This window comes from Leuresthes tenuis, unplaced genomic scaffold, assembly GCF_036924035.1.
Source record: "Leuresthes tenuis unplaced genomic scaffold, fLeuTen1.0.hap1 SCAF_16, whole genome shotgun sequence".
NCBI lineage: Eukaryota > Metazoa > Chordata > Actinopteri > Atheriniformes > Atherinopsidae > Leuresthes > Leuresthes tenuis.
Genome location: NW_027325370.1, coordinates 14,093,413 through 14,107,900, shown reverse-complemented (window position 1 = coordinate 14,107,900; position 14,488 = coordinate 14,093,413). Strand labels below are relative to the sequence as shown.

At 39.7% G+C, this 14,488-nt stretch overlaps 1 protein-coding gene across 1 annotated transcript in view; it reads right to left on the bottom strand.

Annotated features, from left to right (window-relative positions):
• Positions 1-1,015: 1,015 nt before the first annotated feature.
• The window catches only part of gnb1a (guanine nucleotide binding protein (G protein), beta polypeptide 1a), a 35,209-nt gene continuing 21,736 nt past the window's right edge, over positions 1,016-14,488 (bottom strand). Inside the window, exons 2-11 of the mRNA XM_072367835.1 lie at positions 13,862-13,968; positions 13,264-13,302; positions 12,940-13,046; positions 9,466-9,529; positions 8,701-8,863; positions 6,965-7,031; positions 6,457-6,658; positions 5,793-6,009; positions 3,525-3,640; positions 1,016-3,264 (exon numbers count right to left, since the gene is read on the bottom strand). Coding sequence (XP_072223936.1) covers positions 3,534-3,640; positions 5,793-6,009; positions 6,457-6,658; positions 6,965-7,031; positions 8,701-8,863; positions 9,466-9,529; positions 12,940-13,046; positions 13,264-13,302; positions 13,862-13,918 — 1,023 coding nt within the window. The 5' untranslated portion in view covers positions 13,919-13,968 and the 3' untranslated portion in view covers positions 1,016-3,264; positions 3,525-3,533. The remainder of the gene's footprint in view (positions 3,265-3,524; positions 3,641-5,792; positions 6,010-6,456; positions 6,659-6,964; positions 7,032-8,700; positions 8,864-9,465; positions 9,530-12,939; positions 13,047-13,263; positions 13,303-13,861; positions 13,969-14,488) is intronic.

Here is a 14,488-nt window from a genome sequence, read left to right as displayed (position 1 = left end):
CAGGGAGTCCTAAACTGAGCTCCGCCATTAACAAACTAATGTTTCCCTACACAAATCATTTCACATCCATCCTGCTGGCGCTAAGATTGTTCTTCAATATTAATCAAGTGTTTGTGTGAATGTGTCTATTTTATAAAGAACTATTTTCTGACAACTTCTTCTACTACTAGACTTGAGTTGTGTGTCATTTAAAAATTTAAAACACAATTGTTGCCTCCGTTTACTTTTTTTTTTTACATTTTCAAGACAGTAAAATGAAGACTGTGACGTTTACTCAACACAAAGTTCCTCATTTTACTGCAACACCCTGTGAGCTAAAACAGATCTAACAAAATACCAAATATCATCTTTTACAACAACCAGCGACTGTGGCCGTCTGTCTCTGGTGTCACTGGAGCATTTAATAATATATGTGACCCATCTGTCAATGTTTAAAAAAATGTGAGCTTGTCGCTGCACTTTTATAAATAATTTCCACTCAAACGTCAACAGACTAAGATTTTTAACTGTTAGAGCTGCTTATGAACCAAAGACAATCCCTTAATGTCCCTGAGATTACTTAAATTACATCTCCACGCTATGCACAGCCAAGGAGGCAACACTGTGCTAAAACAGGATGGATTAAATCTATAAATCATACACAATCTTTTTCATAAAATAGAAGTAACATCTTAGTCATTCTCATTACCTCTAGAGGGCAGTAAAGGCCAGTGAATGTTGTTAAACACTAAAATAAAAAGGTCTTGGTGGAGAAAGAGCCTGAAGGAGCACCTCAGGAGTATCTGGTACAGAATATACAGACCCAGCAATAACTTTAGATGGCGTTTAAACACCTTTTGTTCTTTACATGGTATCCAAGAAAAGTGGATATAGTTGATAGCATTTAAGTCTATTAATTAACTTCTAACCCTCACAGCAACTCACCACGCAGCAGTTCTGTAAGGCGTCTCCACACAGCGAAAAGCAAGATGAGGAAAGTAACTTGTTTCTAAGCCGTACAGAGGAGCCAGGCTGATTCAACAGTGGATAAGAAATTGTTTATTTGACTTGAACATAATTACAAGGAAACCAAACAGTCTGCAACATTCTAGCTTCAGTGGGAGTCGCTCTAAGTGAATCACACTCAACACAGTAGGTCATCTCAAACTGCTTTTTATTACATCTTAAATAACAGTACATTTTAATATAGTTTCTATCTTGCATCCAGCTTTCGGTTGTACACTGACTGACTCAAAATTAAATACAAAAGGTGAAAAGGGAAGAGTGGGGGGTGCGAGCTCTACAGTTATTCGATGGAGAAAGAGAGAAAAGGAAAGGGAATTTAATTAATTTTTAATTTTTTTTTATTTTGTTTTATTTTTTTGCCAACTCCAGGCCTAACGCACAATTACAGCACATTTTTTTGTACAGAATGTCGCAGAGAAAAAAAAACAGAATGGAAAAAATAAAAGAAAGAAATGTCACTACTGCTAAAGAAAAGAGCGTATCTGTTTACAAGGAGAAGGGAACAACAGAAAGTTCTGCCATTCAGACGCTGCAAGATCTTTTTTTTTTCCATTTTCTATTAAAGGACAGAAAAAAAACCTGTTATAAAATGTTTCTTTGTAAATGGAATTTGCTTTTGCTACAGAAGGAATGAAAATTTATTTGTTCCATTTGGATCGTGTGCGTGTGTGTGTGTGTTTTTCGGCGAATGAACGTATGCGTGTACAATTTAAGCGTTTACGTTACTTCTTTAATTTGTGGAATCCCTCCCAAGAATGGACCAAGTAACCGTTTATGTTGCAGGGTTTTGCTTCTCGAGTGCATAGCTTTGACATTTTAGTTGAATCGTGTATGCACAGAGTAGCCAAAAACAGAAAGAAAAATAGAAAGAAAAATATAAATACCATTGTATTGATATATTCAACAGGTTATTTTCTTAAAAGAAAAACATCAAAAAGGACTTAATTCCATATGCACCTTTTAAGCAATTCTACAGCATGCGATTCTAAGAGATAACCCACCCATGGCAGACAACCAAAATCTTTTTTTTTTTTAATAGTTTTTAACTTAAAAAGTTTCAATATCATTATTTTCAAACATTGATTTATACAACATGTCATTCACAGAGTAGTAACTGCATTTCCAAGCACGGAATGGGCACCTCTGTTAAAAGAGAAACGTCCGCATTGCAACCAGGCGAAAGTGGAGGTAGTCCCTACCCGACCAAATCACATCACTGGTCCCTACCGCGGGCAACCGAAACCAGGGAGAACAAAAGTCAAGTTGAGGAGGAGGAGGAGCGGGGGAAAAAAAAGAATAAAAAGTGGGCAGGGTGGATTATGATCCGATGGGTTAATCTTCATTTAATTATTCTACACTGTTGCCAGACAAAAAGGTGTAAGAATGGTTAAAATGGTTTGTTGTTTTTTTGTGTTTTTTTCCTTGTTTTCCGTTTTAAAAACGAGCATTCATTATCATAAACAGCATGTGCTTGGTTAGTTAACGTTTTTTTTTCTTTAGACATTATTCTATATATGCAAAGTTTAATTTTTGTGCAAACAAAGATTTGTGGACTACGCTGGAAAAAGAAACAGTAAAAGTATCACGGGGCTAAATATACAGAAGGGCCAGAAGTGGCTTGAGGACTCCCTGTTGACGCTGAATTCTCACTCTGTTCTCCGGTGAGATAAAGCTGGACTTAAAATTACATGATTTGGAGGTTCTTGAACTTTTCAACCTAAAAACATTCCTTTAAAATGTGTAAAGACTAGAAAATAAAACAAAGCTTTGATCCTCATTTTAAACATTAACTGACAGTTCACTGATCTACCTCTCTTCAACAAAATATAATAATGAAAACAGAGAAACAAAAATAAACATGGCCAAAAAGCTATTAAGAGTTAGATCACTGTCATGTAAGAACCTTCACTCAGACCTGTGCATAATGAGGATGCAGGACACGTTTGCTTTGTGGTGGCGGGTTTTTTTTGTAGTTTCCAATATTACATTAGCAGATCAGACCGCGGCCCACTTTGAAACCACTAAATTCCTCGAGCTTGTTTTGTCTTTGTTTTGTGTGTAGCTTAACGAGTGACAGACAATTGTGCTCTTTTAAATGAGAAGGAACAAGAGGGAGAACATTTTTTGCCCTTGATGGGTTTTTGGGGTGTTTGGAGTCAGTATCATGGTGTTTTTTCTTCAAAAGATTGGATATGCAATAAAATTGAACATTGTGATGTTGGAATGGTCTTGCACTCAACTTTGGAGTCCGGATGCCACCTGGAAGAAACCAACAAAAACACATTGATTTAATAACATTATTCAGCAACACTCACCAGAGGATTATTATGAACTAAATTACTGCACAGGGAAAGAAAAACATTTCATTTTAATCTTCAGAGGCCCAAAAATGAGGCTATTTCATGTTTGTTTTACATGTTGCATTTTGTCTCCCAACCCCCAGATGGCAGCAAATACAAAGCCTACATGGAACATCATGCAGCTAAAGCCTCAGTTATGTCTTCCTCTGTATCATTTACCTTCAGACTCTAGTTCCAGATCTTGAGGAAGCTGTCCCAGGACCCTGTTGCCACTGCCATGCCGTCATCGGTGACACCCAAGCAGCTCACCCGGTTATCGTGACCGGCCAGGACACCTAAAGACACAACAGAGGCGATGACGTTATTGATGTGTCCATGGAAACACGATGATTCCTCAAAGGTGGAAAACGTTTTTTTTTTTTAAAGAGTAACATAGGTTTCAAACCACAAAGAGTAGCAAAAAAATCCTGCTGCAAATAGCTGACCACTTAACTATTTATCAAAGTCTGATCCTGATCTACTGTGCTGAATATCATTCCCACCTGTGGATCGTATAAGTGTGTGCGCCCATCTGAAATGGTCAACTCAGGCGTGCGTTTCCTCTGATCCCTATCCCACTATTCAGTCAATAACTGTAAAGTATTTATGCCTCCACGGGGGCTTCTCACTGCTGGATCAGGTGGTGCTCACTGCTCTCAGATGCATTTTAGTCAGTCTTGCATCACATATGTACTACGCTATCTGCACACACCTAGAATAGAAATTTAAGCACTTCTCCACAAAAATGTTACTACAACACTAAAATTATACCTGTGTATTGAACTACATATGAAAAGATCGAGGTACAGAGTCCAGAAGGCACGGCAGATTTAAAGTAGGGGAATTATATGAAAATACCACAAATTTCAGTAAGTCATGGCGTGGCCTGCTTGACGAGCGGCACTCAGACACAACGTAGAAAAAGTGTATATATGGAGGCGACAAGCTGTGACAAGTTAACTCGCATTCTTCTTTTAGGTGAACAGAAACAGATCTGAGCTCTGAGCTGTTACACAGGATGCACACAGCCCAGGGCCTGCTTTGCTGCTGCTCAAACTGCACATTTATTAAGACGCACGTCTGACATTCACAAAATAATTTAGGCTGATATGATGACACAACTACACCTTCATGTCAGTGTGCCAGATTTGGCTTAAAGTAAACACTAGTTAAGGCGTAATTTGAGTCCTCCCAACAAGCATAAAGCTGGCTGGCACGAGTCACTGCCTGATTAAGTCCAGTAAGAGCCGACCCCTAGATTCCACACAACTAACCTACTCACACTTGAGGCTTTCAGGTAAACTTGATGGATGCTTTTTGATAATTTTGCAATAAAACGCAGGATAACTCCCTCCTGTCACCACCCCCACAGCCATGAAGCAGCTCTGTGAAGTGTCTGCAGACGGCCATGTTCTGTAACAGGATATTCAGTGTCTTAAAAAGATCATTGTATCCATCTATTTCCTGACTATCGACACGCAAACACGTCACAGCATTGTTTGGAAATGTTGACAGGAAGCTGATGGACCATCTCTGAGACATACACATAAAGGAGTATAAAACCTCAATAGTCCATAGTCAGACTATGACAATCCAGTGGTAGTCGACTATGACACTGCATTACAAGATGTGCACAGTGAGTTAAACTTAGATACACACCTACTATAATTACAGTAATAACAATAAACTGCCAACATTTTTCTGGTAAGAAGCTGTGAAATGTTACTGTCTGACAGAGCGTGCGCTCATCTGACAAAAACTATCAGGGACGATATGAAAGCTGATACATATGTGCTGGAACTTGCTCCATGACCTCGCTCCATCGCAAAATCTATGTAGTTCTCTTCAAAAGATGGGGCTAAACAAGGAGAATTCATGTCAAATTAAATATTGGTATGAAACCTGTTACTGGTGCTGCTCTTAAAGCTGCTTTTCTTGTTAGTTAATCAGCAGACTTCTGCTGTCGTGGTTCCATGGAATTTACGATGACTCGATGTCAAACTAACCAAATGTTTTCTTTAACGTAAATCCTGCCTAACCCTATAATGAAGAAGTTCAGAACAACGCGTTTTAGTTTTAGTTTAGTCATCAAGCCGACGCACAGAGACATAATTCACTCCAATAGCATTCATTTCCTTTCTGTTGGGCAGGTTGATTATATCACTCACAATACAGTTTGCTGATTCTCTTCAATCTGAATGAGGTAAAAAGTTGCTTTCAGGTCAGATTTGGTTGTGTGGTGAGATTAGAGGCTGTAGTCACCGACAGTCACTTTCACTTTCGGTTGCACATTTTATCAATTTAATTAGGTTCAGAAAAGACTGTTTTCAGAGGGTTTTCTTTTCTTTAAGCTAAATTAAATGTGTCGGAGGTTCTACCAGCAGGTAAAATTCTGCATTCATTTTGGCTCATCAAGCTCTACGTCTTTTGCACCGTATGGAAGCTTACCTGCACGATCGGCCTTCAGAGTGTCCCAGACGTTGCAGTTGAAATCATCGTAGCCGGCCAGCAGAAGGCGGCCGCTCTTGGAGAATGCCACAGAGGTGATGCCGCAGATGATGTTATCGTGTGAGTAAACCATCAGCTCCTGGTCGGCACGCAGGTCAAACAGCCGGCAGGTAGCGTCGTCTGAGCCCGTGGCAAAGGCGTTGCCATTGGGGAAGAACTGCAACAACAGGTGAGGGGAAATGTCTTCACACCTCTGGTTACAGTCTTTATCGTAACAGGATTGCAGGATATTAATGACATAACTCTAGTTAATAAGAGTAGGACTATCATTTTCCTTTTGTATAACATGAGACAGTTTCAATAAGGAAATTTCAGTCTTTCTAGACATTTGTGTTAATGTTAAATCTAGCAGTTCCATTCAAATACACTCAAATTACTTGGTCTCGGCGAACTAAAACACAGCTTTGAAGCTATTAGAAAAACATTTAAATGTCGTGTCACAACAGTCGGCATCCAAAAACCAAACAATTTGCATCTCCACACACCATCTGCTTGTCAACTCGTCTTTACTTGGCCTTGCTCTGACAGATTTGACTTTCAGATATCTTGAATGAGTTGAAACGAGTTTGTGTTTGGGTGTGTGTGTTTGTGTGTCAGTCCGTACGCAAATGGCATTGATGTCCGACTCGTGGCCAGTGAAGGTCTGTCGGCACATTCCTTCTCTGATGTCCCAGAGCTTGGCCGAGGCATCACAGGCTCCAGACACAAACAGCCTGGTGTCGGGCGCCAGAGAGAGACTCATCACATCACCGGTGTGACCAGCGAACGTAGTTGTCTGCTGACCAGTCTCAATGTCCCACAGAGCACTGCAAGAGAGCAGGAAAAAAAATTAATTACCCCGCAAAAGTGATCAGAGAAGAGACCTGATCCCACAGACTGTACAAAGTCCATTTAATCCAAGCAAAGCCGTTATTTTAGACCTGAAATTTGAGTGGTTCTCTAGAAATGTTGACTGAGAATTTTGTGATCTGGAAAACTTCTGAAAAAGCAAAAACTTGCCAATACTAACGCCACATTTCAGATTTTGTCATGTCACCGTTCAAAAGTCATTCGAGGTTCCTTTTTATAATGATGTTGCATTGGAGCTCATTGGGTGCAACATCACAACTCACCAGCTGGTGTCTCCAGAGCTGGTGACAATCTGGTTGTCATCCAGGAAGCGACAGCAGGACAAGTAACCTAAAAGGAATGAAACACACAGATTAGCTCCTTTACTATGGACTCCCTTTTTTCTACAGCAGTAAAAGGTAAAAGGTTTCATATCCGTACTCTCTGCTCAGAAGAAGGAGCCTCACTCCGCCCACAGAGGCGGTGTGAGCTGGATGTGGCGGAGATGAATCGACTAATTCACAACCAGAAACAGAAAAGAAAAAAGCTGTAGGGCATCTCCTGGTTCATGACTTGCTTCCATAATTCATCCATTACTAGTTGGCAGAGTGTATATACCCCTCCCTATAGTGAGGGAACTGGAACTAAAATGCTGACACACTTCCTGCATCATGTGACACTGATCAGATGAATGCATCTTGCCTAAGCGCCCAACACTTTCATTAGTTTGTGACGGTAGAAGGCTTTACCACCTTCTGATTTTAAGAGAGAAAAACACTATGTGACTTGCATCTTTTGGATGTGAACATTAGACTCAGCACATGGGCCTCGCTTTTAAAAACAACAACACACTGTAGTAATGAAACTCCCAAAATGGCTTACATTTGACTGGTTGTGTGTGGAAAGACTTGAGTGGAGTTGGGGGAGGAAACTCAAACAGACTGTGTAGACTAATGGGACTTAAACTCAATGATGCTGATTGTTTTGATGGATCGTGATGCATATCATCGGTTCTTTATTAAAGGGAAGAAAAACGGACACTTCTAAAAAGTGTAAGAGGCAAACGGTCTGAAAATGCAGCGATTGATGATATGCCGTGAAAAAAAAAAATGATAAAATGACCTTTAGCGTCACACCAAAGTTTTCTTTGATGTAAAGGAGGGAGACCATGACCGTAAAAACCGCCGCCTGCTGGCGCTCAACATCTTATTTCTGTACAGTCGAATTTACTTTAATGTCCATCTGGTATGGTTAACCCCTCAAATTTCTGGCAATTTTTGCTTAATACCCCTGAAAAAAGGCATATCCAAGTAAATTTAAAGCTGTTCTTGAACTATTTGGAGTACAGCATAATACTGTGTCTTTATGGATGTAAGACATGTTGTGGACCAACTATTTTACTGGAGCACATTAACAGGACCCTCGCCAACGTAACACGACAATTTTTGTGAGTTGCATAATTCTTTGTAAGTGTTTACTGTGTCTACAGATATGATTGTACTCTAAAATGGCAAACATCAGCTTTCCAGTGGTGTACAACATGTGTAGGTACATGAAAAGGAAAACCCCATCTCTTGTGGGAAATATGCAACGTCCCACCGGTGTGACTTTGGAAGGGGTTAAACATATGGACCTCGTAGCCGTTTAATGCTTATGAATGACCTTTCAGGAGAATATCGTATATAGAAACCCATGGTCCATGGCTGTTATTGTTATTGACTGGGGGAGTTTCTTGTTTGTGATGCCTATAGTACATGATGTTGATCTGATTGGTAGGGAAACAAAAAAAAGAAAGGGAACTGAGCTGTTTATGATCATGTGTTTTCATGTGTTTACATGAATGACAACAGATCATTGTCATTCATGTAAACACACAAAGGAGGTCACCATCTTGCTAAAGAGACCCATTTCCCTGCAAGGTCAATACAATAATATAAATTCTATTGCCAGACTAATCAGAACTTGATTATGGACATAATTGATAGATAATAAGGAACAGGCTAACAGAAGTCAGGTCTACCTGTGTGTCCAGCCAGCTCACGGCTGACGCGCACATTTCCTTCACGGGTCTTCAGGTTGTAGATTGAGCAGATGTTGTCCAGGCCACCACAGGCGACGTAGTTCCCAGAAGGGGCGTAGGCGCACGTCATCACCCAGGAGGAGCGCAACGGGATGGCATGGACCTGGAAGAGAGGAGGAAGATTTAATATTAGACTGCATGCAGCGACAGATGGAAGAGAGAGAAGGAGGGTGGGGTAATGTGACAAAATCTGTCTGCAATATTAACTTAGCCTTTCAAGGGCACAATAACCACTATAAATAGCATTTACTTGGATCTCACAAACGCATAATGAAAGCTGGAAATCTGGAAGTAATGATTACTGCTAATATTTGCATTGACGAGCAAGTAAAGACAAACCATCACACCCAGTCATGTGAAAATCTGTTCAGAGTCAGTATTACTCATCTCGTCATGTTCAGACAGCTTCATGTCACTACTGTTGCATTAATCTGGTCTAACAACTTCTATTTCCTCTTGTAGCAAATAGAAGTTCTGATTTATGCTGGTGCAAACAGACTGACAGTTTTTTTTCATTAGTCCCTTTCAGCAAGCCAACCAACTAAATGTCTAATTTTTTAGATTTGACTATCTTCTTGTTTGGCCATTTAAAAGCCGAACACCAACTTTCACACCATCAAATTTCAACACGACAATCAAACTGCAGGCATTTTTTTTCCAAGAGTAAAACACACTTTGGTTAATTTAATTTGGTATTTTATCTACCTTGTTCGTGGTGTAGCTGTCCCAAATAATGAGTTTGCCATCCTGGGAGGCGCTGACCAAAAGCCTGTTGAGAGAGAAAGATAAAGTGACTTACTACATGCATGTAGTTCAGCCATCTGTTGTTGCTGGTTCTTCACAAACAAGTCTCACAACTATGAGGAGAAATCTAAGGCTCTTGGCTGTGTTAACGCTCGCTGTTCCTTTATCTTTGCTCTGCTGTGGAAAACAGTGGGGTCATAGTGGAGAAAGCTCCGTTTTGACTGCGCATCGAAATAATGAAGATCGTTCGGATGATGAATGGGTGATGAATTCAGTTGTCGTCGGGCTCTCCTGGGTTAAGCGAACTTTGGATTAATCAACATTTGATCTACACAGAGTCATCCCAGAGGACTGTGAGCTGCACCTCAGGCCTCAGGCGACAAAGACAGACACCTCCGTGCTACCATGCACCAACCTTTAGACAACAACAAATGTTTAGTTTACCTTTCTACTAAATAAAACTAACATAGTCACAACAATGACTAAAGAAAACTGTGATTAATACCTAAATTAAAGAAATATGAGCCGTTTTAATGTGCCTGCATTCAAGGTAATCATGTCACAATGTCATCTTAAAGCAGTGGTTTCTGATATTACAGCATTCAGAAGAATGGACAATGCTCATCCTAAAATACATGTGCTGATTCAGACACTCATTTCCTTCAAATAAAAACCGGGATTCACCCAAACACCGGGTCTCCTAGAATTATCCGGAGTAGGGATGAAGTGAAGAAATGGAGGCTGATATCTAATGCTGGCTGGGCCGGCGCAGGAAGGGGGAAAGAAATCAAAGCATAACTGTCTAAATTATCTTTATCTGAAATGAACATCTTCGAAACATGTTATTTTACTGGATTAAGCACATGTCAAAGTTGCCATTTCATTTCTTAAACCGCTCCGGATCGGTCCAATAAGGTCACATCACATGAATGTACATCTTATCCAAAACCAAAGAACAGAGTTGTTTTCCATACAATGAAATCCACAAAGGATTTAACAGGATACGGTGCAGGAAGTGGTCATTTTGTAGTCAAAGCTTAACAAGCTAATAGTTCTGTGGCCTGTTTGCTAATAGTGGCCTGTTTGCTACCTTTGTTTTGTCTCTTTCCACGATTCACCACAAAAGTTCAACGTTTTCCAACGTACAAAAACAACAGCGGTGTTCCGCATAACATTACGGAGTTCCCCATAGGAAGTATTGGGTTTCTGGTTTAATATGAACACGAGTATATGAAGATGAGGCAAAGTATTTACTTACAATAATAATTTGAAATGAAAGAAGCCTGGTGCTAATAACTTATAAAAGACCTCAGCCTCTATTTTCTCAAAAACATCTAGCAGAGCCCAAACAATTAAAAGTTGGCTCATAAGACTTCTCTTCTTCTTCTCAAACCTTGTTTTTTTATTTTTTTATTTTCTAGCGATGGCTCACAGGTTGCTCTGTGCCTGAGCTCTGCTATCTGGGTGAATCCAACAAGAGTAACCACAGTGATGGTCCCAAAGCACAACGGTACAGAAAAAGATGTGAACAAACCAAAGGCAGCAGGGACTACGGCAGTTTTAACTACCATACAGGCAGAGATGTGTTCACAGATAGGACAGTGACACACTCACTTGTGCTGGATGTTGTGGTTTTAAGATAATAGTCTATCAGCCTTAGAAAAAAAAAAAAAAAAAACATATTCAACTAACAAAATAAATTAAATCCTTTCACAGACTCTGATAATGTAAGAAGTGGCAAAACGTGCCAACTTCAGATCAGACTGCACGTTAACTTCCGGTGAACTTTAGGAGTGAATGAGTCAGCTCTGAGACAATGATGCAACGGTTTTAGGTGCTCAGAACAGACCTCTGACGTTAGCAGGGCTGAGAGGAGACAGTCTTCAAAATGATGAAAAGATCAACCCAGGTTCAGAGCATTTATGGCTTTTTATTCATTTTGAAGTGAACAGCAGCAAACAGAAAAAGAAGGATTAGACGTTTCCATTTTCTTTTCCTGTTCTTGTAACGAATGCACTCCAACACACGGCACCTCCAGGTAAATGCACTCAGGTAGCTGAGCCTCGTTTCAGTAAAGTGCAGAGCTGGGTTATAAGCTTTTATCTTTAAAAAAAATACTAAATAACAAAAAGAAGTAAGATATTTCTGTTCCATTTTTGTTATGATCCAACGGTCATGGAGGAAAACAAATGCAACTTTCTTAAAATAATTATTTTAATTTTCTTTAAGAATTTAAAATATTCATCTTGATTCTATAATAATAAAAATAATAATAATACGCAGGCCAGCTGGTGGTTGTAACAGAGTTAAAACACCTGATTTCAGGAGGATTTAAGTTTTTTAGTTGAGATATATTCAAGCTGAAGTCAATGCAAAGCATAAAATAAATAAAAACTTAGAAACTGTATAGATTTTGAAGAAATAAATGCACTCTTTACATGACAAATCAGGACTATTACGGCAATGGACAAAGTGATTTGTCTGCAACACAAACCTTGTTAATGACAGTATCTGTTAGAGAAGGCTCCTTACACTAAAAAGATGATCAGAAATAAAGTACAGTACCACACCGGAGACACCAACAGTATGTATGGGGTGGGGAAAATAAATGAAGGGGCTTCTTTCTCAGTCTCTTGGAAATCCATATAGGTGTGAACTCAAGTAGTGTCTTTTTAGACCTAAAAGTAGCCGTTCAAGCCCAGACTTTGGGTCAAAACATCTTTTCTGGTTGGTTGGATCTCAGTGTCTATGACAGTCTGATAAAAACATCTCTGGAAGATGATGAAACAACTAAACAGTGTGAGCTGACAGCGAGCTTTTTCTTATGTATATGCCGAGATGAATGATGAGGTAACCAGGCAGTTTGTGTCTCTGTAGACTGATGCACACCGGCACCTCCGTGATTAACTTGTTGGTTGCTGAGGAGAGAGGAGAGTACAACTCTGGGGAAAGGGCTTTCTGAGAAGTGAGCTTTATTCCTCATCTGCCTTGGCCATTAGCCTCAGCACTCGCTTTGATAAAGGCAGACTCCATCTTGAGTATTTTCCCTACCCACATAACCCACCCCAATGCACACAAACATGGCACAGACACACAAAACAGACACGCTCTGAGATAGGGTGACTGACGGAGGTCCAATGAGCAACAAATTCACAGCAACAAATGCTTTTAATGTTTTAAATGTGCTCACACAGCGACACATAGAGCTGACTGAAGACCGACTTTATGTTAATGATAAATTACTTTGGGAAGATGTCACGATAAAGATTTAATATAGTCTGTATCATGATTTAAAAAGGAACCCCAGGAAGAAGTAAAGAGTACAAAGACAGTCAAACAAGATTTAACATCCACTTCCTGCATTCAGAAATGGAGGGCTGTGCTGATGGGATGAAATATCCAGTTAATTGATCGAATGGAGCTGAATGAGATTACCTTGAGTCAGTGCCCCAGTGCATGGCATAGATTTTAGCCAGATGCCCCCTCAGTGTCCGTCTGGTGCGCATCTGAATTCGGCCAACAGGGTCGATGTTAGCTGTGATCTGAACAAGATTAAAAAGAGAGAAAAAGTCACTCTGAGAGCAGGTTGACATTTCTCTGCTGTGTGCATTCAAACTTTGTGTAGTTCGTAGAAAGCATTCTCCAAATCATGTAAACTGCTCACAACCACACAACATTAAAGCAGTTTTTAGTGTATTTGTCAATAGTTCTATAATAGATTATGTGGAGTCAAGCTTTTGTCATGAATGTACTTCTTACCTGAGACAGGGTAGCATCTGCACACGCTTTCCTGGCATCCTGAAACACAACAACTCAGTCAATCTCCATGTTACAATTTCACATTTAAACCAGTGAGGTTTGTGTCACATTAAGCAGAATTCCCCTTTAATGTGCTACGTATAAATCAATTCAAATGTGTGACATCAGCTTTTTAAAAAAAAATTTTTATTGGGGCCACGAAAATAATAATTTCGACATCAAACTTAATTTATAGCACAACACAAGTGAAAAAGACCATCTTTGCACCGTAACAGCTAACTTGGATCCTCTGAGTTTCAGTGATGTTAAAGGGCAACCTGAACACGTTTTTGAAAGTCTTTTTAATGTCATGTCACATCACTGATCTGCAGCACAGTGGCCAATGAGGGAATGAATGAATGTCACCTTTTCATGACTGCTTTTAATAGCAGATACACAACATCTTAGACATTAGTTGAGCGAATTTCATAATTTGAGACAATATATGTTAACATTCCATCATTGGCTGCCTCACTGGACGGTGTTTAGACAGTCTAGATTTCTAATCCAACATGAAATTGAAAAATAAAAAACAGTCTAACCTGAGGAATGGACTTACTCTGATCTGGTTCTTGAGCTGCTCAGCCTCCTGGCGTAGCTGATCCAGTTCACTCATTTTCCTCTGCTAATGGTGTGCTTTGCTCCGCCGCCTAGACTCTTGCTGATCTAAAGGAGACAAAGAGTGAGAAGCTGAACATGCGTGCCACATCATACCGATTACTTCATACCGATAAAAATACACCAAAGTTTCATTAAATTCGTGGCACAGACTTTTTATGAAAAACTCTAAGCTGCACATTACATGCATGGTCTTAGCCGTGTTTTTCTTATGTAATTAATTTGTGGACATGCTTTAACAAAATGCAGCTGCATATCAGAGTTACTCATAAATTCAATCTGCGAGGCTCAGACAAAGCGAATCACTTTTGAGACAGCTCAAGACTTGTCCTTGCCAGCTTGAAACTGTAACCTAGCAACAAGCACTAGGCAGCTACTTAAGGCTTAAGATAACAAATTTGAGGATGATATTGAATTTGTTCACTCTTTCCTCCCAAACAACAGCAAACTCTTCTTCAAACATCTGGCTACGACAAGCAGATAATAAAAATTTCTCAAACGTCAAAGCGAAAATGATGAGGAGAAAAAAAGAAAGAAGAAAGTGAGAAAATGTATCCAGTTGGACGTA